Source organism: Ovis canadensis, chromosome 2 (genome assembly GCF_042477335.2).
Source record: "Ovis canadensis isolate MfBH-ARS-UI-01 breed Bighorn chromosome 2, ARS-UI_OviCan_v2, whole genome shotgun sequence".
NCBI classification, from domain to species: domain Eukaryota; kingdom Metazoa; phylum Chordata; class Mammalia; order Artiodactyla; family Bovidae; genus Ovis; species Ovis canadensis.
The window spans coordinates 234,745,600-234,770,257 of record NC_091246.1 but is presented as its reverse complement, the minus strand read 5'-3'; the positions used below and the strand labels follow the sequence as shown (position 1 = coordinate 234,770,257).

Here is a 24,658-nt window from a genome sequence, read left to right as displayed (position 1 = left end):
AGAAGCAACAATTGTCTACATAGGCAAATCTGATTTCTCAAGAAAACTGATGGTGTAATTTACCACAAAACTCTAGTTATCTCCTTTTGGAAGCAAAGTCAAACATTCTGACAGGGATCAACTTTGAAACTTGTATGTGCTTCATAGAAATACGATATAATGGCACCTCACTCCAGTATTCTTGCCTGGAAAATTCCATAGACAGAGGAGCCTGGCAGGCTATATAGCCCAAGGGGTCACAAAGAGTCAGACACAACTGAGTGACTGAGCAACCAACTTAAGATGTGTTAAGTAGGACATTAAGATATTAAATAGGGAAACTTTGGGGTGAAAGTACATTAAGGTGTTTTGTTCACTGTGCTGGAGAGGGTGTGGAGAAAAGGGAACCCTCCTACACTGTTGGTGGGAATGCAAACTAGTACAGCCACTATGGAAAACAGTGTGGAGATTCCTTAAAAAATTGCAAATAGAACTGCCATATGACCCAGCAATCCCACTGCTGGGCATACACACCGAGGAAACCAAAATTGAAAGAGACACATGTACCCCAATGTTCATCGCAGCACTGTTTATGATAGTCAGGACATGGAAACAACCTAGATGTCCATCAGCAGATGAATGGATAAGAAAGCTGTGGTACATATACACAATGGAGTATTACTCAGCCGTTAAAAAGAATACATTTGAATCAGTTCTGTTGAGATGGATGAAACTGGAGCCGATTATACAGAGTGAAGTAAGCCAGAAAGAAAAACACCAATACAGTATACTAACACATATATATGGAATTTAGAAAGATGGCAATGATGACCCTGTATGCAAGACAGCAAAAAAGACACAGATGTGTATAGCGGACTTTTGGACTCAGAGGGAGAGGGAGAGGGTGGGGTGATTTGGGAGAATGGCATTCTATCATGTATACTATCATGTAAGAATTGAATCACCAGTCTATGTCTGATGCAGGATACAGCATGCTTGGGGCTGGTGCGTGGGGATGACCCAGAGGGATGTTATGGGGAGGGAGGTGGGAGGGGGGTTCATGTTTGGGATCGCATGTAAAAAAAAAAATTAAAAATAAATAAATAAAATTACTCTAAGTAAACAAACTTGCAGCTACATGCAAAAACCTTCTAAAAGAAACAGATTTTTTTTTTATAAGTTAATCTAAAGGGTACCTAAGCTCTGTTTTGAATACAAATAGTTAAGTGGATAAAATAATTTTTTTGCTATTTCTGGGGCATAAATTATTAACTGACAACTTCAGTGTTATTTACTTATAAGAAAAATACAAGTACTATGTACATTATGTTGTAAGGAAAAATGCAGTTTTTCTGCTGAATAATTAGCAAAAAGCGATAGATATATTAGCATTATGTATAACTTATATAAATATATAATGTATTTATAATGTATAATAAATATTTGTAATATGTTTATGAATATATTAGTAGATATTCCATTTTAGGAGATTCCTTAATAGATCTTAAGCAAATATTGATAAGTATATATGAGTAATTGAGGATGATAATAATAATGAGAATAAAATAATCTCCACTAGTGAAATATGATTATAACAGTAATTTTATTGGTAATATTTCAGTTGCAAAAGAAAATACAGAAATAGTAATATGCTCTTTTCCTCTCTTAAGTGAATATTTTGTTTACAGGGGCTTCCTGGAGAAAAAGGAGAAAAAGGAAATTCAGTGTTCATTTTAGGTGCCACTAAAGGTATGCAGGTAAGTGTTATGATCAGGGTGGATTTCAGATGAATTTTTTTCCATACAGATCAACCCATGCAGAAAACACATGCCTGAGATTTCCTTTGGAATGCTACATGGATGAACGCTGTGGTCATTAATGCTGAGTGGAGTAAACTGGTCACAAAAGGACACAACAGGGGTGATTTCCACTGAGAGGAGGTTCTTACAGTAGTTGGATTCATAAAGTTGGGGAGCAGAATGGTGCTTATCAGGGACTGGAGGGAGTAGGACTAGGCTGCTGCTGCTGCTGCTACTGCTAAGTTGCTTCAGTCGTGTTCAACTCTATGCGACCCCATAGATGGCAGCCCACCAGATTCTCCAGGCAAGAACACTGGAGTGGGTTGCCATTTTCTTCTCCAATGCATGAAAGTGAAAAGTGAAAGTGAAGTCGCTCAGTCGTGTCCGACTCTTAGTGACCCCATAGACTGCAGCCCACCAGGCTCCTCTGTCCATGGGGTTTTCCAGGCAAGAGTATTGGAGTGGGGTGCCATTGCCTTCTCCTAGGACTAGGCAGCTCATATTTAATTGGTACAAAGTTTCCACTGAAGAAATGAAAAGTTTTGACAATGGAAGCTGGTGATGGTTATATAACATGGTGAATGTATTTAATGCCACAGAACTGTGCACTTAAAAATGGTTGAAATATTAAATTTTACCATATGTATGTTTTACAATGTATTTTATATTTTGGAAAAAAAAGCCCATATTCAAGAGAATATACACTTCTTGATTTTTTTAAAGTAGGTAAAGTCTCAGGACAGTCACAAAATGGTAGGTGAGCACAAAGGCAGTGAGCGTGAGGGAATTGCAACACAAATTCCCTTTACACCTGCTCTGGGTGGTAACAAAGCGTCCGTTAAGGCAGCCGAGCTCTGCCAGTCAGATGAGAGATGCTTAAACGCTGATGAAGTGGGACCGTTCAAGTGAGGATTTAGATATGAAAGATGAAATCCCCTTTTAAAAAATTGATATTTTATTTTTATTGGAGTGTAGCTGCTTTACAATGCTGTGTTAGCCTCCACTGTACAACAAAGGGGATCAGCCATATGTGTATATACTCCCTCCCTCGGGGGCCTCCCGTCCCACCCCACCTCCCACCCCGCCCCTCCAGGTCATCACAGAGCACCAAGCCGAGCCTCTGCTTACGGCAGCTTCCCACTAGCTATCTCTTTTACGCCTGGTAGTGTATATTCCCAGTCCTGATCTCCCAGTTGGTGCCACCCTCCCCTCCTGCCCTGTGTCCACGTGTCCGTTCTGTACACTGTGTCTCTATTCCCGCCCTGCAAATTGGTTCCACGTCCTCATGACTTCAGCGATCTTTCCCTAGCGTTGGTTGGTTTTGAATGAGTGGAAGTGCAGTTGGGGGCTTAAGAATAAAATCAGGAAAGCACCTCCACAGAGCTCTATCCACAGCTGTCTGTTCTGTGCTGACAAACTGAGCAAACTGCACAGACTGTCCAGATAATTCCTGCGTGTGTGTGTTTCTTCTTTTGCATCCTGTGTATTTGAGGGGAACAGTGTTGCTCTTCTAATGCAATGTACCGTTACTGTTGCAGGGCGACAGAGGGGACCCAGGACCTCCCGGCTCACCAGTAAGTCTTTGGGGCAGGCCCTGAGCTTCTGTTTGCTCCTCGGATAAGCTATGGTCCCCACTAGTAGGTTAGTAGGTCCCCACTAACCTAACCCCACTAGCAAGACAGGTTACCTAAATTTGCAGGGCCCGCTCAGTGCAAAATGAAAATGTAGGTTTCTTGTTCAAAAATTATTAGAAATTTCAAGATGATGACAGCAGAGCTTTAAATCAAACACAAGGCCTATGTGACTGCACTGATCACAGGCTCACGGGGCCATCCTTGAATCTCAGCTGGCTCCTGCTTACCTGCCTCTTCTGTCTTGCAGTGATCATTTGGTATTGCTCAGGTAGCCACAGTCACTTAATATTTATGAAAATGTACCTCTTTGAAACTGCCTAAATCATATATGTCCAGTGAAAGTGATTTTTGCCTGCTGAATCGGTAATTGTATATTGTGTTTAATATTTTGCACCATCCTCTTGTTCCTGGAATTTGTAATTCAGTGATTAGACTTGTTCCAATCCATCAATGTTCACAAGATTAAAACTGAAAGCAATTTTGCCTCCTAATGGTTCACCGTAATTTCATTTGGTGACTTCTGGCTGCTGATGGTATTATTTCCCAGGTTGGTTCTCTTCCTACTCTGGAAGCTCATTGCTTTGTTTTCAATAGATACCTCAGTGTCGATGTTAAAATAAGTAGCAGTTCATCCTTTAGGAGAGAGGAATGCCAGTGCATGCTCACAGATCATCGGACGTGGGCAGGGTGAGCTGGAGAACAGCGTGCCTCTGTTCATACTTCTAGAGCTGCCCAGCTATTACCTTTCCTTGTGAATTTGTGTATCATGCCACAACTTAACATGTTCCAGAAAATTAAGGCTGGATTGCCTTGATCTTGAATTGGGGACATTCTTATTCACATTGATCCTTTAGGCATGTCGAAAGAATAGAGTATAACCATATTAATATTTTAATTTAATGTTCAGTTCAGTCGCTCAGTCGTGTCTGACTCTTTGTGACCCCATGGACTGCAGCACATCAGGCCTCCCTGTCCATCATCAACTCTTGGAGTTTACTCAAACTCATGTCCATTGAGTTGGTGATGCATCCAACCATCTCATCTTTTGTCGGTCCCTTCTCCTCCCACCTTCAATCTTTCCCAGCATCAGGGTCTTTTCCAGTGAGTCCGTTCTTCGCATCAGGTGGCCAAAGGATTGGAGTTTCAGCTTCAGCATCAGTCTTTCCAATGAATATTCAGGACCGATTTCCTTTAGGGTGGGCTGGTCGGATCTCCTTGCAGTCCAGGGGACTCTCAAGAGTCTTCTCCAACACCACAGTTCAAAAGCATCAATTCTTCAGTGCTCAGCTTTCTTTATAGTCCAACTCTCACATCCACACATGACCCCTGGAAAAACCATAGCTTTCAGTAGATGGACCTTTGTTGGCAAAGTAATGTCTCTGCTTTTGAATATGCTGTCTAGGTTGGTCATAGCTTTTCTTCCAAGGAGTAAACGTCTTTTAATTTCATGGCTGCAGTCACCATCTGCAGTGATTTTGGAGCTCCCCCCAAAAAAGTCTCTCACTGTTTCCACTGTTTCCCCATCTATTTGCCATGAAGTGATGGGACCGGATGCCATGATCTTCATTTTCTGAATGCTGAGTTTTAAGTCAACTTTCCCTCTCCTCTTTCACTCTCATCAAGAGGCTCTTTAGTTCTTCTTCACTTTCTGCCATAAGGGTGGTGTCATCTGCATATCTGAGTTTATTGATATTTCTCCCGGCAATTGAAAGTATCTTGATGTCTATTAAAGTTATATGTGGAACAAGATTTCTTTGATCTCTGGGTCTTAATTTAGTCTCAAACGTAGGGGTCAGGCACCCCCACCTGAGCACTGCTGCCTGCCCGCTCTGTGCCCTTTTCCCAGCTGAGTCAGGGCTGCTGTCCAGGACCACCCAGGAGGGCAGGTGTGTCTGGAACTGACTTCTCCTAGGTCTTTATCTACCTGGGATTACATGCAGCTCTTGCAAGAACAATGCTGATAGTTTTTAGTAATAAAGGCACTGATTTTTCTCCTGTTTAGGGATCAAGGGGAGTGAGAGGCCCAGCAGGCCCAGCAGGGTACCCGGGAGAGCCCGGGTTAGCAGTAAGTACCGCATTGCTGATGCTGTTCCTCTAGAAGCCCCAGCTTGACGTTTAAATAAAGCAGAAGAAACCAGAATTGCAGTCTTGGGTCAGGCAGAGGTGTGTCCTTTGTGTGACCTGATGAATCAGCGCACACCCACCATTATGAGTGGGAGTCCATTCTGAGACAGATCCCCCCTGGGGGTGGCATTGGAGGGGGGGACAAGCAGCCCAGCTGTGGTAAGAAGTCCATTGTGCATGTTTCAAAATTAAGGGTTTCCTAAAGAAGAGCTTGAGACACCCAACAAGGACACATTCAGATTTCTGTGACTGATGAGTGATTTGTGTGTTTTTGCTGTTCATTTAGGGACCTCCAGGCCCCCCTGGGAGTCCAGGCTTAAAGGTAGGCAGCCATGAGTAACATACACAAGTAATGTCCATGTCCAACAAGACAAGAGACCACTGATGTTTGTCAGAATCATGTCTTCCCTCTTTTTAAAATTCCCAAAGTATTTAATAAATCATTGTTTAGTTGCTCAGTCACGTCTGACTTTTGCGATGCCATGGACTGCAGCCCCCCAGGTTTCTCTGTCCATGGGATTTCCCAGGCAAGAATACTGGAGTTGGAGTGGGTTGTGATTTCCTTCTCCAGGGGATCTTCCCAAGTCAGGGATCGAACCCAGGTCTCCTGCATTGCAGGCAGATTCTTTACCACTGAGCCACCGGGAAGCCCTATTTAATACACTTCAACAAATTACCTAACCAGAAGTCTTACTTGCTTGCAGTTCTTCTTTAATTTTCAAAAGCAATGAGTTTCTGTTTTGCTTTCTTTTCCAGGGTAATCCTGGCGTAGGAGTAAAGGGGCAAATGGGAGACCCGGTAAGAATCCCATTTTGCATGGAGGAGCAGGTGTTAAAATGCATGAACTGCCCGTGTCTAGGAGGCTGTTCCGAGGATCACTTAACTTGTGTTCATCCTCTCATCACTGCCCAGTTTTGTGGCCAAAGATTTGTCTTCACTGACTTATTAAGTTACCCTTACCCTTGGCTGTAGAATGACAGTTGTGACAAAATCTAATAGTAAATTCAAATTAATTTATATGACACACTTCCTCCTAGGCCAAAGAGATGGAATGATTCTGGGAACACATCCAGAGTAACAATTATGTTTAATTACAGATTTGTTTGACTTAATCTCACAAATTTCATCAGAATCCGAAACTTCATACATAAGTGAAAACATAAATAGCTGCAATCCACACGTTCTTCCACTCCTTCCACCCTTCACACTTGTAGTCCTTTCTGCTGAAGTAGGCCACTAAATAAGGGCAAGCTTTAGCAAAGTGCTGTATGGTGGCTGTTCATCTAGAAGCAATCTGCCGTGTTTAAGAGCTGGTGAGGGGCTCTTTTTAAAAAGTATTTATTTATTTATTTGTCTGTGTTGGGTCTTAGTTGCAGCATCTGGGATTGTGGTTTTGTCATGTGGGATCTTTCATTGCAGCTCGTGGGCTCAATAGTTGCTGATTGAAGCTTGCGAGCTCAGTAGTTGCAGATTTCAGGCTTAGTTGCTTCCAGCAAGTGGGATGCTAGTTCCCCAACCAGGGATGAAACCTGCATCCCCTGGCTTGTAAAGCAGATTCTTAACCACTGGACCATCAGGGTAGTCCCTGGTGAGGGGCTCTTTCAACAACTCTGGGTAAAAAGACACTGAGCATCCACCCTGTGTCAGGCTAGGTTTGGTGCTAGGGGTGGGCCTTTAGTGAGACAGACCTGATTCCCCCTCTCATGGGGTCCCAGCATGGTTGGGTAAGTTACTGTACATCCATTTAACAGAAGGACACACTTGCCAAAAATATATTGGAAGACATCATGATGTGGGGAAGTGCGATGCTAAGCAGAAAATACAGGTGACAAAGGGCTAAGCTCAACTTTGTAAAACCAAAACAACAACAAAAATTAAAATCTACATGTAGAGTAGGATTTCTCAACCTTCACAATACTAATGTATTATCGTGGGGCTGTCCTGTGCAATGTAGGATGTTTAGCAGCATCTGTGGCCTCTACCTACTAGATGTTGGTAAGATTCCTTCCGCTTCATTGTGACAACTGAATATGTCAAACAGTCTTGCCAAATGTTCCTGAAGGGAGGCACATCCAAACTCTCCCCTCCCTCCCCCTGCCCCCCCACTCCCAATCTTGCGAACCACTAACTTAGAGAAATGACTGGGGAAAAAATAGATGAAAACAATGTTTTCCAAAGTTGGAATATATTTGTCAGAACCTCTAAACCTGTGCACCCCATTTTGAGAAACCTCACACAGTGAGGAAACATGGCCAAGTTAGAGAACTTAGCACCAACTCAGTTGCATGTGTTTGCAAACTCAGGCTGTTACTCCTACAGTAACTTGCAAATATTTGACTATGAGGTGGCTGTTCAAATTATCCAAAATACGCTTTTAAAAATTTCTTTTGATTGTTAGGTAAACAAAGGCATAGTTTTGAAATGTTGGTGTAGAGCTCTCATAACGCCCAAGACCATGTTGGCCACTCCATTTTTAGAGCAGACTGTACTAAATGGTAGTTACTCATGTTTTCCTAGGGGATACGATTATGGATCATTTATATTTTGTTCTTCGTAATTTATCTTTCTGTATTTTTGACTGAAATGAATATGTGGTACTGTCACAGTATAAAAAAAAAACAGCAGTAGCCTGACCAACATTTGGAAGAGGCTCCTTGCTTGCCAGCCTATATGGGTTTTGTATAGTTTTATTCCAGTTATAGGAGTAAGTACGGTTATCTTACCAATCTGTATTATGTATTTCTTAAGTAAGCAAATACACAGTGTTTATGCATTTGTTCAATTACTTATTCATGAAACAGAAGCCAATAGAACGGCTGCTACACCCTCACTGTGTTAGGTACTAGGGTACATCAACAGAAACAAACCAAACCCACATCTCTAACCTCCTGGTTTTTCTGTAGTTTCCCAGGTGTGGGTGGGAATTGAATTATTGGTTATATTTTTTTATTTACTATGCAGAAAGTAATAAGCAGTTTATGTGCATTATCTATTCAATAAAAGAATACTTTGAGGTAGGCAGTATTATAATCCCCATTTCACAGAGAAGGAGAGAAAGATTTTGAGGAGTTAAGGAAACTAGGGATAAGGAGATTTTAAGAAACTTGCCCAGAGTATCCCAGTCTAGTAAGGGCTTAGTTTCTATACACAGGTGACAACCTGACCTATCACCTGTTTTTAACACAAGAGGGAAGATGATTCCAGGTGCAAAATATTAGAAATATTCAGAAAAGTATGAAATAACTACCTTCTAATTAAGGGTGTGTTTTGATTGTATTGTGGCAAAACCAATCCAAGGAACATTTTTTTCTTGTAGAGAACATCGCTAATGACCCAAATGAAAACTTTTGACTCATGATTTCCCACAAAGAGATGTAAAATATTAATGAACTAGATATAACCTAAGTCAAACCAAAGTGGAATAACTTAGTAAGTGATAATATATTATTATGATAGATTATTGCATAGGTGTTGAAAATCAGGTGTTTTTTTTTTAAAGAATTTCTAGTATGATAGATAAATGTGCAAAAAATATTGTTGTAAAATATATTAAGTGACTTAAAATTTTAATAAAATATAAAAATATAAACTGTATTCTATATTTAAATGACATTATATAGTTTTACTAGTTTTATAATATATTTTAATATGTTTAACACACCATTTAGTCACATATACGTGTGTGTGCATGCATATTCTGCACATATATGTGTATGTATACATGTGTATATACACGAACATATACAAGCACACGCACATCAAAAGAACTGTACTAAAGTTTTAATAAATATTGTCTCTGGATAGTAGGATAATGGATCACTTTTATTTTTTTAATTCATTTTTAACAATAAGTATGTATTATTTATGAAAAACAATAAACATTTAAAATTAAGTGACATATTTGCCAAGTTTTTAATTTTAAATCCATGATACATGTTACACAGGATTATAAGCATTATATCACAGTTATGAAAAACTTCTTTGTTTCAAATTTCATTTCAAAATAAAGTTAAAAATGGCATTCTTCTTATATTGATTTTTTTTTTTTTTTAAAGGGTGAGGTTGGCCAACAAGGTTCTCCGGGACCCACTCTGTTGGTGCAGCCACCCGATTCTGGTCTCTATAAAGGAGAAAAGGTAATTCTCAACTCATATGATACTTTGATAAAGTAGTCATAGCCGACATTTTCTGAACATGTTCCCATGCCAGCAAAGAGCTGAGTACCTACGTGCCACACTGCCTCCATCCCAAGCCTTCACAGATTGGTACTATTATTAGCTCCACTATACAGAGCTGAAAAAAGGAGGCTTAGAAAGGTTTACCAGTGTTCTCAAGTATGCCCAAGCTGCTGAGTGCAGATCTAGCTTGGATTGCAAATGGTGACATGTCCTCCAGGATCTAGACCCCTACCTGTGTCTTTGATATGGTGGCTGAGAAGACCACTGGAAATCCAGTTGTCCTTTAGATGTTACATATGGATCTGATGCTTGGGTAATTGAAAACATGACAGCTGCATAGAGCTGGGCACATAATAGACTCTTGGCAAATGTTAATTCCTTTCTCAGCCTCCAGCACTGATGTTACTGATGCCATATGCAAATTCTCCTATCAGTTTTCAGTTACTGGATTCAGTTTCACTTCATTGTTCAAAATGAGCCTCTCCTCTCAACAGCTACCCCTCTGGTGCAGCTTCCCAGCTTGCATCTCCTGCCCTGGTCCCATGGTGGCTCCCCCCCACCGCCCCTCCTCCATGCCCCATGAGGCTACACTCTCACACAGAACCAGCCTGAAGAGTGTCAGGTTTAAAGAGTGTCAGGCCCTTGGATCTTAGTTGTTAGTTAGAAACAGTTGAAGGGTAATCCTTTATTAAAAAGTTAGAACGGTTGTTGAAAGAGGTAATTTCTGAAACAGGTGTAATTCAGTATGTTAAATAAGAGTAAGGCAGATTATATTCTTTGTAAATTTTAGGGTATTAAAGGACTGCCTGGAATGACTGGACCTCCTGGACCACCAGGAGCCAAGGTAATTTATTCAAATAATGTTAAAAAATTTGTATGATGTACTATCTTCATTTTTAAAAATTTTACTTGGTGATTATCCTTGCCTTGAATGCTGATCTGTTACTAGAATTTTTCACTATTTTATCATAATTGTGTAGGAAGACTGTTCCAAAGTATTCATTTTCTTTAAGTTGATGGCAGTAATTTTTATTTCTTATTTTGTTTTTACATTCCATATTGCTGAAATATAGTTGCTTAAACCCCTCTAAATGTTGTTATGTCTTTAAGGGAAAACCTGGTATTGGGAGAAAAGGAGAGAAAGGGATTCCTGGGTTTCCAGGACCTCGGGTAAGGCTCCTTCATGCTGTCTTTAACTTCAGTGAGTTTGGAGGCATTTCTCTCTCACATTTTTATAAGATTCAATCAGTAATTCTAAGAGCTCAAAAGTGGAGATTTTCTCAAAGAGGAGTATGTTTTGCTCAGCAAGAATTGTGTGATAGCTAAAGGCCCCAGAGCATCCCTTCTGTGCACATTATTTGGATAAAACAGGCAAGCAAAAGATGGGAGAATTGGCAGGAAGTGAACTGGACATGGAACAACAGACTGGTTCCAAATAGGAAAAGGAGTACGTCAAGGCTGTATGTTGTCACCCTGCTTATTTAACTTCTGTGCAGAGTACATCATGAGAAACGCTGGGCTGGAAGAAGGACAAGCTGGAATCAAGATTGCCAGGAGAAATATCAATAACCTCAGATATGCAGATGACACCACCCTTATGGCAGAAAGTGAAGAGGAACTAAAAAGCCTCTTGATGAAAGTGGAAGCGGAGAGTGAAAAAGGTGGCTTAAAGCTCAACATTCAGAAAACGAAGATCATGGCATCCAGTCCCATCACTTCATGGGAAATAGATGGGGATTCAGTGGAAACAGTGTTAGACTTTATTTTTTTGGGGCTCCAAAATCAATGCAGCCATGAAATCAAAAGATGCCTACTCCTTGGAAGAAAAGTTATGACCAACCTAGATAGCATATTCAAAAGCAGAGATATTACTTTTCCAACAAAGGTCCATCTAGTCAAGGCTATGGTTTTTCCAGTGGTCATGTATGGATGTGAGAGTTGGACTATGAAGAAAGCTGAGTGCCGAAGAATTGATGCTTTTGAACTGTGGTGCTGGAGAAGACTCTTGAGAGTTCCTTAGACTACAGGGAGATCAAACCAGACAATCCTAAAGAAAATCAACTCTGAATATTCATTGGAAGGACTGATACTGAAGCTGAAGTTTCAATACTTTGACCACCTGATGTGAAGAGTCAACTCATTGGAAAAGACCCCGATGCTGGGAAAAATTGAGGGCCAAGGTGAAGGGAGTGACAGAGGATGAGATGGTTGGAAGGCATCCTTGACTCAATGGACATGAATTTGAGCAAACTCCGGGAGCTAGTGTAGGACAGGGAAGCCTAGCGTGCTGCAGTCCATGGGGTTGCAAAGAGTTGTACACAACTTAGAGCTAAACAAGAACAAAAATGGGATCATGACATTTTCTCACTGGCTCAGTGTCAGTGTGATTGTTGCTTGGAATTGTTCAGTTAAGCCTATTTGACAAAAGAAAGTACTGATCTATGGATAGTAGCTAGAAAAAAAAAAGTACAGCATCAGGCCTCAACATCTCCATACCTGTTGCTAATGGGATCCCCGTTCACAGAGTCACGATGAAGGCCAGACCCAAACAGGCATGGACACTGAGTTTATTTGACTCAAAATTTAGTACTTAATGAGGCAATATTGACTTCCATAGTAATTTTGATTGCTGATAATGCATAGAGTAACTATTAATCTCCAGACACATTATATTGCAATGATTCAAAGATATTTAGCTCAGTGAAAGCATTACATTAAATAAATTAAAGTGGTAGAGCAATAAAAACAACAAAACTATATTCTTAATTTATATCACTGGAGAGGACATGATTTTTTAAAATAATATTAAAGAGTATTTAAAATAGCAAATGTTGTAAAGAAATGGAATCTCTTTTATGTTTATTTCCTTTATTCAGTTATCTTTGTAGGCATGATTAAAAATCCCAAAAGCAATCTCATAAGGTGAAAAATGATTCACTGAATTGGTTTATGTATTTTTATTTAATTTTGCTTGTGTTTATTTTTGTGAATTTATTAGGGGGACCCTGGTTCCTATGGATCTCCAGGTTTTCCAGGATTAAAGGTAAATGTATACCATTATAGAGATGGTAAATACATTTTTATTAGTAGATGCAATTCAGTATCATTAAAAGTTGTACCAGGACATGTAGACTCATACACAGTAATGGCAGAGGAAACACATTTATTTTATAAATTATATAATTTTGCTGTGGGTGCAAACTAGAGCACAAAACTCTGTGATGCAACCTAAAACCGTGTTAAGATTTTGTATAGAATCTCAGGGAGCATGTGTCATTCAGATAAAATCAGAATGAGATAATTTGTCAATGAGATAAAATGTCACAATCACATTTTTTTTTTTCAAAAGGCATGCTTTTTGTTACTTGTAGGGGGAACCAGGACTGTTTGGAGATCCTGGGTCATTTGGATTTTTTGGCCCAAAGGTAAAAAAGTGAGCCTATTTGAATACAATCTAATAAGAGCTTATATCCCTTATGTGATCTAATTTATTTTTTAGAGTATTTCAAAATATCATTTTTTAAATGTCAGTGTTGCATATATTATTTTAATGCATGTTGTAATGATTGTATTTTACATTTGTGAAGTGATCTTTTTGAAGCAGATGAAAAGTACTGAACGTTTGAAAAATTCCATAGGGATCATATAGTATCATGATTGAAAACAGAGGGACCTGTCGAGAACTCTTTGCTCTGACCACCAGTACAGTTTTTCTTTCCTTTGTAACCTCTGACCTCACCATCAGCACTTGTGTGGGACAAGCCATGGTGGCATTGAGATACACAATTAAGAAGGGACAATATTTGCTGCCAAAAAAAAAAAAAAATGTAGGTTCAGATGCTATAGGCAAAGAAACCATTTGTCCTAGAGTGCCAAATTAGACATTAATGCTTATTATAGATAGAAGAAATTCCATGGCTTCAGAGGTGTCTAGTTTATGGGCATGGAATCATTTTTGGAATTTGGATTTATTTTTCTTTAGGGAGAACTTTGTTAGTTGGTTGTTTACTTCTGCTTATAGGTAGGAGGTTACTTATATTTGTTCCTCTTAGAACATCATGAGTTATTTATTTCTCTAGTCAGCCTACAGGCTTTATTTCTTATACAGATGTACTCTTGGACCTTCTAATATTTACTTAGTGCCAGGAAACAGGAGAAGAATATTAATATTTCTAAGAAAAGTGAATGAATGAATGATTTCAGGGAGATCCTGGAGACCGTGGGCACCCAGGACCACCAGGGGTTTTGGTAACTCCATCTCTTCCACTCAAAGGTTTGTGTTCCATTTGACTTCTCTATCAATTATGCTGAAATGAGATTTAAGTTGTCCTGAAAGAAGAGTTTGGTTCACTCTTTCTGTACTTTATACACTGCTGCTGCTGCTGCTGCTGCTAAGTCGCTTCAGTCGTGTCCAACTCTGTTCGGCCCCGTAGACGGCAGCCCAACAGGCTCCCCCGTCCCTGGGTTTCTCCAGGCAAGAACACTGGAGTGGGTTGCCATTTCCTTCTCCAATGCATGAAAGTAAAAAGTGAAAGGGAAGTCGCTCAGTCGTGTCTGACTCCTAGTGACCCCATGGGCTGCAGCCTTCTAGGCGCCTCCGTCCATGGGATTTGCCTAGGTGGGCTAAATATATGACCTTTACCATGAATGCGTAATTGTTGTTGTTGTTCATTCGCTAAGTTGTGTCTGACTCTTTGCAATCCCATGGACTGCAGCACGCCAGGCCTCCCTGCCCCTCAGTATCTCCTGGAGTTTGCCCAAGTCCGTGTCCATTGAGTCAGTGATGCTATGGAGCATCTCATCCTCTGTCATCCCCTTCTCCTCCTGCCTTCAGTCTTTCCCAGCATCAGAGTCTTTTCAAATGAGTCAGCTCTTCGCATCAGGTGACCAAAGTATTGGCTTCATAAGGTATAAATTATACAAGTGCTAATAGAGATGTACGTCTCGATCATCTCTATCAGCGTAAGACATCAAATTTTATGTTAGTGTGTAAACTGCCTGCTGGGACTTTTATTATGTTACCTTTCAGAAAGTAGGTATTTTAATTGCTGAACACATTTAAAACCATTTGACTAAGGCTTGCCACAATGCTGCCTCCAGGAAGAAGGCAGCCTCAACCAATGACAAATTCAGCACTATTTCAACTTCATGTGTCTGTCGGGGAGGGTCTAAAATACTGCATTTTAAATGTGGTGAGAAACTGCAAAACCATCTCACAGTTATACTTGATCAAGCCTCCCAAAAAGTAATTGTGCATGAATTTTCTAATGTATACATATATTTGCTATATACATGATGTCATTATTTTTGGCAGGCCCTCCAGGGGATCCAGGGCGCCCTGGCCGCTATGGAGAAACAGGGGCTGTTGGACCACGTGGTCCTCCTGGTGCCCCAGGTAGACCAGGGGAAGCCTGTGCAGGTATGAATCCACTGGCCTTTACAGCTCAGGTTTGCTACATCCTCCTCCACATCAGGGATTGTCCACTCTAGCTGATACTAAAATCATCTTGTTGTTTAGTCAAGAAGCTGTATCTGACTCTTTGTGACCCCATGGACTGTAGCCTGCTGGGCTCCTCTGTCCATGGGATTTTCCAGGCAAGAATACTGGAGTAGGTTGCCATTTCCTTCTCCAGGGGATCTTCCCAACCCAGGGATTGAACCTGCAGCTCCTACCGCATCTCCTGCATTGCACGCAAACTCTACTTCTGAGCCACTGGCAAAGCCCAACTCATGTTAGGATTGTTTCAAAAATACTGATGGCTGAGCCTACCAGACTAGGAATGTCAGACTCTCTGAGGGGATGGATGCACCTAGGCATCTACTGTTATAAAATTGTCCCCCTACTTCTAATTCACAGCTAGGATTAGGAAGCACAGAACTCAAACCAATTGACTAATTGGAGAAAATCCAGGTTCCTAGACTGCTTGCTCAGAAATATTCAGTCACTATCTCAGGGGTGTGATAAGAAGCATCTATGTATATTGGGCTTCCCACAAGATTGTATGCATGCTAAGTAGCTTTAGTGGTGTCCAACTCATTGCGACCCTTTGGACAGTAATCCACAAGTTCCTCTGTCCTTGGGATTCTCCAGGCAAGAATACTGGAGTGGGTTGCCATTTCCTTCTCCAGGGGATCTTCCCAACCCACAGGCTGAACACACATCTCTTAAGTCTCCTGCATTGGCACAAGAGTTTTTACCACTAGGGCCGCTGGGGAAGCCCTGCACAAGGTTACCAGTGCAGATAAGATTTTGAAACCACTGCTAGGATTAGAGTGTGTCTTCAGGTTTTTACCACCTTCTTGGAAGGCTCTCCCTGTGGATATATAGTTGTTAAAATTTAGTTTATCCACCTAGTCCCCAACTTAAATATTCTGTATAAAATGTGAAAATACAAATTGTGAATTAAAAAGTAGGATTTTGATTCACATTTAGTGAGTAAAAAAAAAAAAAAAGCTGCAGTTTTCTCCTCCCTTCCCTCCAAACCAAAAAACAACAGTCTCAACCCCCACAGAAAAACCCTATGGCTCATGGTCATATTTGATGAAAAGCCTGAGAAATAATCCTATTGACACAAGAACTTTCAACTCCTTCAAGTGCTATCTTAGTTAATAGTCTCAGTGATATTAGGAAAAGAAGTTTACAGGGTATTTTCATTCTGTGAACCCAGGAGAATTGATTAAACATGTGAGGAGAAAAGTCTGGAATACATGTAATTCTCTTCAGTCTGTCTCATGTTCTGTTTCCTGAGGAGTAAAAAGTTTTCTGAGATATTCAACCGTGAACTACAGAGTTCTTGTTTAATCTTCCACGAAGCTGGCTTTCACTTGGGAGAGTCTGATCACCACAAAGTCAGTAAATAAAGCGTTGTTTAATTCATTTACTCTTTAGACATTGTAGCCATGGTTTAATTGACCCAGGACTGTATAAATCATATAGACCGCTCTCTCAGTCAGGAGGTACTAGGCTCTCGTCTTACATTTCTCCTTTCAGGCTTGTTTATAATAAAATAGTGCTTCCAGCAGGTTGAAATAAAAACTCAGTGGGAGTAAGTAACACATGTCTCTAGGGAATTTCAAACCAAGTATAACAAGAAGCCTCTTTATCCCAAAAATCTTTTAAAAAAGAACTAACCCATATTTGGACTTCAACCCATAGGAAGAAGTAATTTTATATAGTATAGTATTTACATTACATCATGCACATATATGTATCCATACATACATATGGTTGAAACACAAATCTCACAAAATAATATCTGTGGGGTATATGAGACACTCCCGTTTCTATTCCATTCTTTTCTTTTGGAAAAAAAAAAAAGGTTTTAATTCTGGCCACAACTTCGCTGATATTGTGTCCTGTCGATGGGTGATTGAGGCTGCAGTGTGCTGTACACTGTAACCCATTCTCCCTGTTGGAAGCTGGTTGAGCTTTTTCCCTGGCCCTGGGGTGAGACAGCAAACAGGCAGCTTTCAGGTTCATTCTAAGTCAGGTCTAAGGAACGTTATAAAGACAAGATGGCAACCAAGTCCATAGGAGGACATGTTCATTTTGTTTTGAGGACACCCATGTATGTAGCCTTTATTATACCTATTCAATTTTGTAATCATCTATAGTATTTACCTTGAAGTTTTGGAGTCAAACACCTATGATTGAATCCCAACCTTCACAATCAATGTAGTGTGGTGAAAAAGTTACATGTTTATACAGTGAACTAACATTTCTTTAGCCACCTGATGCGAAGAGCTGACTCATTTGAAAAGGCCCTGATGCTGGGAAAGATTGAAGGCAGGAGGAAAAGGGGATGACAGAGGATGAGATGGTTGGATGGCATCACTGACTCGATGGACATGGGTTTGGATGGACTCTGGGAGTTGGTGATGGACGGGAAGGCCTGGCGTGCTGCAGTTCATGGGGTTGCAAAGAGTTGGACATGACTGAGCGACTGAACTGAGCTGAACTGAACATTTCATGTTGTAGTGCTTACAAGCTGTGTAATCTTGGACACTTAGTAATTCTCTGTTCCTCAGTTTTCCCATCTGTAAAATTGAGTTCTTGTTACAGTTGAAAGAAGTATTATGTATAGTTTCTAGAATACAACTTGGCATAAAGACTCACTATGTTAGCTATTATTAGCATTTCTTATACTGGGCCTAAATTCACTGTGCCTTATCTGTAAGGTACAACCTTTACAAGTTGTTTGAGGAGTAAAGCTAAGGTCTGAAAATATATGTAAAGCCTCAGCACATATGCACACAAGAATGAAAGCCATCTATTTACTTTGGGTGCTACATTACTGATGACAAACAGGGTTCCAATTGTCTGTTGCTAAACAAGTAACCCCAAACCTAGTGGTTTAAAACAACAACATCCAGTATATACCCTTCACTCTTTCCATGTTTCAGGAATTCAGGAGGCATAAACCCAAGTGATTTCAGAGCAAAGGTTTTCTAGTTATAGCTGTAGACTAGCTGGAACAGAAATGTGAGGACTGGCCAGGCATCTCTCCCATTCGTCTCTCATATAGTCTCAGACCTTGCTGTGTGGCTCTGCACTAACTTAGACTTCCTTACAGCATGGTGGCTTCCAGGTGATAATGTTGCTTCCATGGTGGTTCAGGACTCCAGTCCCAAGCATTTCAGCTCACAAGGCAGAACCTGAATCATCTTTAAGAATCTGGCCTGGGAAGCCATACGTCACTCCCTCCAAAGTTGATTAGTTTGAACAGTCACCAAAGGCTGCCACATTGCACGTAAGAGGGACCTCCACTTCTTGCTAGGAGAGTGTCAGGGTTCTGCAAGAGTGTGAGATGCGAGAGCTACCAGGACGCCATCTTTAATAATGACCATCTTCCATCCGAGAGATTCTGGTACTACGTGTGCTTAGGAGGAAGCAGCTAGGAGAAGTGGTTGCTGTCATATGAGGGCTCTGGCTGTCTTTAGCCAAATCTGTCAGTATGGGGTGGGTGCAGTAGGGTATCAAGGGGAGGCAGGATTCAGCTGCTCCTGCATTACTTTGACTTCCCCTGAACACAGTGAATATTACATTGACCTCCCCTGAACTTCCAATCCTTCGCTGAGAACTTGCTATAGCCAGATACTACATTAAGGTCCTTATGTGGATTATTTTGTTTGATCCTCATTAGAAGCCTCTGAGGAAGATGTAGAGAATTAAATAAATTACATAACCTACTTTGGTACCTGTGGTTGGAGAGACAGAGGCTAGGTTCAAATCTAGCATCTCTTTGCTTTCCACCAAGCTACATGGTTATAGTATTTTACCTCTACATAGATAATTATATCAGTCCAGTTTTTGGCTGTGTTAAGAAAGTATGCTCCCCATTTAATTTGAGCGTAAACATTAGAAGACTATTTCCATATAAGCATATTGCTGCTTATATGGAGCTGCTGCTGCTGCTCCTGCTGCAGCTATGAGTATGCAGCATGCAGCTATGAGTATGCTGCTCATACTGCTGCTGCTGCTGCTGCTAAGTCGCTTCAGTCATGTCCAACTGTGCGACCCCATAGATGGAAGCCCATCAGGCTCCCCCATCCCTGGGATTCTCCAGGCAAGAACATTGGAGTGGGCTGCCATTTCCTTCTCCAATGCATGAAAGTGAAAGTGAAGTCACTCAATTGTGTCCGACTCTTAGCGACCCCATGGACTGCAGCCCACCAGGCTCCTCCGTCCATGGGATTTTCCAGGCGAGAGGACTGGAGAGGGTTGCCATTGCCTTCTCCTAGTCAATGATAATTATACAAACAAAGTGCTTAAAATTATATGCTAGATACCTATCTGAGGGCTACCCTAAGAGTTCAGATGGTAGAGTATCCACTTGCAATGCAGGAGATCTGGGCTCGATTCCTGAGTCAGGAATATCCCCTGGGAAGGAAATGGAAACCCATTCCAGTGTTCTTGCCTGGAGAATCCCATGGACAGAGGAGGCTGACGGTCTTCAGTCCATGGGGTTGCAAAGTGTCAGACACGACTGAGCGACTAACACACACACACACACACACACACACACACACACACACAGATGCCTATCTGCATGATTTAATGCATTACCTCATTTATTTTCTCCTTATTTAAAAATTTTATTGAAGTATAGTTGCTGTACAGTATTACAAGTTATAGGTGTACAGTATCAGTCAGTCAGTTCAGTTGCTCAGTCGTATCTGACTCTTTGCAACCCCATGGACTGCAGCACGCCAGGCCTCCCTGTCTGTCACCAACTCCCAGAGTTTACTCAGACTCATGTCCATTGAGTTGGTGATGCCATCCAACCATCTCATCCTCTGTCATCCTCTCCTTCTCCTGCCTTAAATCTTTCTCAGCATCAGGGTCTTTCCTAATGAGTTAGTTCTTTGCAGCAGGAGGCCAAAGTATTGGACTTTCAGTTTCAGCATCAATCCTTCCAATGAGTATTCAGGACTGATTTCCTTTAGGATGGACTGGTTGGATCTCCTTGCTGTTCAAGGGACTCTCAAGAGTCTTCTTCAACACCACAGTCCAAAAGCATCAACTCTTCAGTGCTCAGCTTTCTTTATAGTTCAACTCTCACATCCATACATGACTACTGGAAAAACCATAGCTTTGACTAGATGGACCTTTGTGGGCAAAGTAATGTCTCTGCTTTTTAACATGCTGTCTAGGTTGGTCATAACTTTTCTTCCAAGGAGCAAGTATAGTGCTTCACAATTTTAAGGATTATGTGCCAGTTATGGTTATTATAAAATATTGGCTATATTCCCCATTTTGTACAATATATCTTTGTAGCTTATGTTATACGTAATAGTTTGTCACTCCCTACCCCAATATTGCCCCCCCCCAAGCTCTCCCTCCAGTAACTACTAATTTGTTCTCTATATCTTTAAATCTGCTTCCCTTTTTTTATATTCAGTAGTTTGCTGTATTTTTTAGATCCCATGTATAAATGATATCATATAGTATTTGTTTTTCTGTGAGCTCATATTTTAATTCACTGAATGTGTTGATATGTTTGTTCAGGTTCAGTTCAGTTCAGTTCAGTCGTTCAGTCGTGTCTGACTCTTTGCGACCCCATGAATCGCAGCACACCAGGCCTCCCTGTCCATCACCAACTCCTGGAGTTCACTCAGACTCACGTCCATCGAGTCAGTGATGCCATCCAGCCATCTCATCCTCTGTCGTCCCCTTCCCCTCCTGCCCCCAATCCCTCCCAGCATCAGAGTCTTTTAGGTTCTATCAAATTATCAAGGTGGAAAGATTTTAAAAGTAAATTTAATTAAATAATATATACTACTTTCCCAATGATTCCAAAGAAAGGACAAAAAGTAAGAAAATTTGATTCCCCAAATCTTTCTTATTACCACTTGTGTTCTTGTTTCAAAGGAGTTGAGGCATTTTGATGGCTGGGATACTTGGTTATTTTTATTTTATTTTATTTTATTTTATTTTACTTGGTTATTTTTAAACTGCAATTTTTTTTCCTTAAAAAAATTCCACAGCCTAACGACTGAGCGACTGAACTGAACTGAACTGAAGAAAGATGTACTGATTTTTATTTTTTCCACAGAAAAAATTTTTTGAGAGTATTAATGTGAGATTATCCAAGTAGATGTGGTTTTCATTCTTGATTTCTCTTGGAGGCATGACGGGACCTCCTGGGCCACGAGGGTTTCCTGGTCACCCCGGATTTCCAGGGGCAGCTGGTGTTCCTGGGAGAGCTGATTCTGCTCCGGGAAAACCAGGCAACCAGGGACCAACCGGGCTGCCTGGGGTGCCGGGACTGCCGGGACCTCCAGGATCAGATGGTAAAGTGCTCTTCATTCGCATTTCATAACATTTACATTGCATTTGATATTTGCAGTATCATCCAGAAAATGTGACTTTCCAAATTTTTAAAAAGTTGTCCAATATTTTATAAGCCATGTTAGTATTATTAACAATATAAAAACGTCAACTGATACTGACCTACCACATCAATTAAAGTATGTGAAAATGTTTGGTTGAGAATTTAAGTGTGATGATAGAATTTTGTAAATTAGCACAGTTTTTATTTTTTGAAAATAGTTTTTGTTTTATGAGTCATATGCAGACCAGACTTAAGAGTCAAACAGCTCTATAAAGCCTTTTGTGAAAAATATCCATCCCAGAATCTCCTATTCTGTCCACTCCAGGGGCAATTATTTCCACACAGTTAGCTAAATCTTCTGTTATTTGTATGACCATTTAGCAAACATGTGCCGCTATTTCCTAATTTTTCGGTTTGAGCATTATCGTTTGACTTTCCTGTCCACAGATGAATGTCTCTCTTTCCTTGCCACACAGGCACATTTTCTTTTCTTTTTTTTTTTTTTACATTTTCTATTTCTACAACCTATCAATACAGTTATCATCATTATTTTAGTTAAATATTCAGTATCTATACTGAAGGATTGTATAAATGTTACTCATTGGTTTAGTCATATAATAATATGTATTACTCTTGTGCTTTCCCAGCATGGCATTTAGTTAATAATTGTCTTAACATTCTTTTTGTGTGTTTGCTTGGTTTTTGATATACTTATTGCTAATTCAACCTCAAATCATCAAGAATTGCATAAATCTCTTAACCATATATTCTAACTCATTACCAGTGTTATCTCTTTGAATAAATCTCTTCTGGAGCTTTATGACTGTTCAAGTTAGGTCAGTTTCCAATTTCATAAGCTGATGCTAAGATCCTGCCTTGAGATCTTCCTTCATTGTTATCCTAGGAATTGTGTCTCTACCTCTCTGTCTGTCTCTGCCTCTCTTTCTTTGGGTTCATTTCTCCCCACAACTCATATATTTCTTCAGTCGCTTTTAGTTCAGTTCAGTCACTCAGTCGTATTCAACTCTTTGTGATCCCGTGGACTGCAGCACACCAGGCTTCCCTGTCCATCACCAGCTCCCAGAGCTTGCTCAAACTCATGTCCATCGAGTTGGTGATACCATCCAACCATCTCATCCTTTGTCCTCCTGCCTTCAATCTTTCCCAGCATCAGGGTCTTCTCTAGTGAGTCAGTTCTTCACATCAGGCTGCCAAAGTATTGGAGCTTCATGTTCAGCATCAATCCTTCTAATGAATATTCAGGACTGATTTCCTTTATGATTGACTGGTTTGACTCCTTACAGTCCAAGGGACTCTCAAGAGTCTTCTCCAATACCACAGTTCAAAAGCATCAATTCTTCAGCACTCAGCTTTCTTTATAATCCAACTCTCACACCCACACATGACTATTGGAAAAACCATAGCTTTGACTAGATGGATTTTTGTGGGCAAAGTAATGTCTCTGTTTTTTGATACACTGTCTAGGTTGGTCATAGCTTTTCTTCCAAGGAGTAAGCACCTTTTAATTTCATGGCTGCAGTCACCATCTGTAGTGATTTTGGAGCCCAGGAAAATAAAGTATGTCACTGTTTCCATTGTTTCCCCATCTATTTGCCATGAAGTGCTGGGGCCAGCTGCCATGATCTTCATTTTCTGAATGTTGAATTTTAATTCAGTATTTTCACTCTCCTCTTTCACCTTCATTAAGAGGCTCTTATTCCTTCACTTTCAAACAAAAGGGTGATATCATCTGCATATCTGAGGTTATTGATATTTCTCCCAGCAATCTTGATTCCAGCTTGTGCTTCATCCAGCCTGACATTTCTCATGATGTACTCTGCATATAAGTTAAAAAAGCAGGATGACAGTATACAGCCTTGACGTACTCCTTTTCCAATTTGGAACCAGTCCATTGTTCCATGTCCAGTCCTAACTGTTGCTTCTTGACCTGCATACAGATTTCTCAGGAGGCAGGTAAGGTGGTCTGGTATTCCATCTCTTTCAGAATTTTCACAGTTTGCTGTTATCCACACAGTCAATGGCTTTGGCGTGGTCAATAAAGCAGAAGTAGATGTTTCTGTGGAATTCTTGCTTTTTTGATGATCCAATAGATATTGTCAGTTTGATCTCTGGTTCCTCTGCCTTTTCTAAAACCAGCTTGAACATCTGGAAGTTCTCAGTTCATGTATTGTTGAAGCCTCACTTGGAGAATTTTGAGCATTACTTTACTAGCGTGTGAGATGAATGCAATTGTGCAGTAGTTGGAGCATTCTTTGGCATTTCCTTTCTTTGGGATTGGAATGAAAACTGACCTTTTCCAGTCCTGTGGCCACTGCTGAGTTTTCCAAATTTGCTGGCATATTGAGTGCAGCACTTTCACAGCATCATCTTTCAGGATTTGAAACAGCTCAACTGGAATTTCATCACCTCCACTAACTTTGTTCATAGTGATGCTTCCTAAGGCCCACTTGACTTTGCATTCTAGGGTGTCTGGCTCTAGATGAGTGACCACACCATCTTGGTTTTTTGGATCATTAAGATCTTTTTTGGATAGTTCTTCTCTGTATTTTTGTTACCTCTTCTTAATATCTTCTGCTTCTGTTAGGTTCATACCATTTCCGTCCTTTATGGTGCCCATCTTTGCATAAAAATTTCCCTTGTATCTCTAATGTTTTTGAAGAGATCTCTAGTCTTTCCCATTCTTTTGTTTTCCTCTATTTCTTTGCATTGATCACCAAGGAATCATTCTTTGGAACTCTGCATTCAATTGGATATATTTTTCTTTTCTACTTTGCCTTTCACTTCTCTTCTTTTCTCAGCCATTTGTAAGGCCTGCTCAGACAACCATTTTGCCTTTTTGAATTTCTTTTTCTTGGGGATGGTTTTGATCATGGCCTGTACAACATTATGAACCTCCATCCATAGTTCTTCAGGCAGTCTGTCTATCAGATCTGATCCCTTGAATCTATTTGTCACTTCTACTGTATAATTGTAAGGGATTGATTTAGGTCATACTTGAATGGTCTAGTGATTTTCCCTTCTTTCTTCAGCCTTGTCTGTTGGTTTACTTTCTCTTTATGCTTTGTGAGAAAGTGTATAAGTTTGGGATA

General features: G+C 40.5%; 1 protein-coding gene across 6 annotated transcripts in view; it reads left to right on the top strand.

The window, feature by feature from the left end:
* COL4A4 (collagen type IV alpha 4 chain) overlaps positions 1-24,658 on the top strand; it is a 149,007-nt gene that overhangs the window by 52,289 nt on the left and 72,060 nt on the right. For all 6 annotated transcript variants that reach the window (XR_011254685.1, XR_011254686.1, XM_069578394.1 and 3 more), the window contains exons 8-20: positions 1,668-1,736; positions 3,317-3,352; positions 5,415-5,477; positions 5,823-5,858; positions 6,293-6,334; positions 9,592-9,672; positions 10,505-10,558; positions 10,825-10,884; positions 12,713-12,757; positions 13,086-13,139; positions 13,918-13,987; positions 15,029-15,133; positions 21,343-21,507. Coding sequence is in view for 4 of the 6 variants with exons in the window: in XM_069578394.1 (XP_069434495.1) it covers positions 1,668-1,736; positions 3,317-3,352; positions 5,415-5,477; positions 5,823-5,858; positions 6,293-6,334; positions 9,592-9,672; positions 10,505-10,558; positions 10,825-10,884; positions 12,713-12,757; positions 13,086-13,139; positions 13,918-13,987; positions 15,029-15,133; positions 21,343-21,507 (880 nt within the window). In the remaining 2 variants the exon portion in view is untranslated. The remainder of the gene's footprint in view (positions 1-1,667; positions 1,737-3,316; positions 3,353-5,414; positions 5,478-5,822; positions 5,859-6,292; positions 6,335-9,591; positions 9,673-10,504; positions 10,559-10,824; positions 10,885-12,712; positions 12,758-13,085; positions 13,140-13,917; positions 13,988-15,028; positions 15,134-21,342; positions 21,508-24,658) is intronic.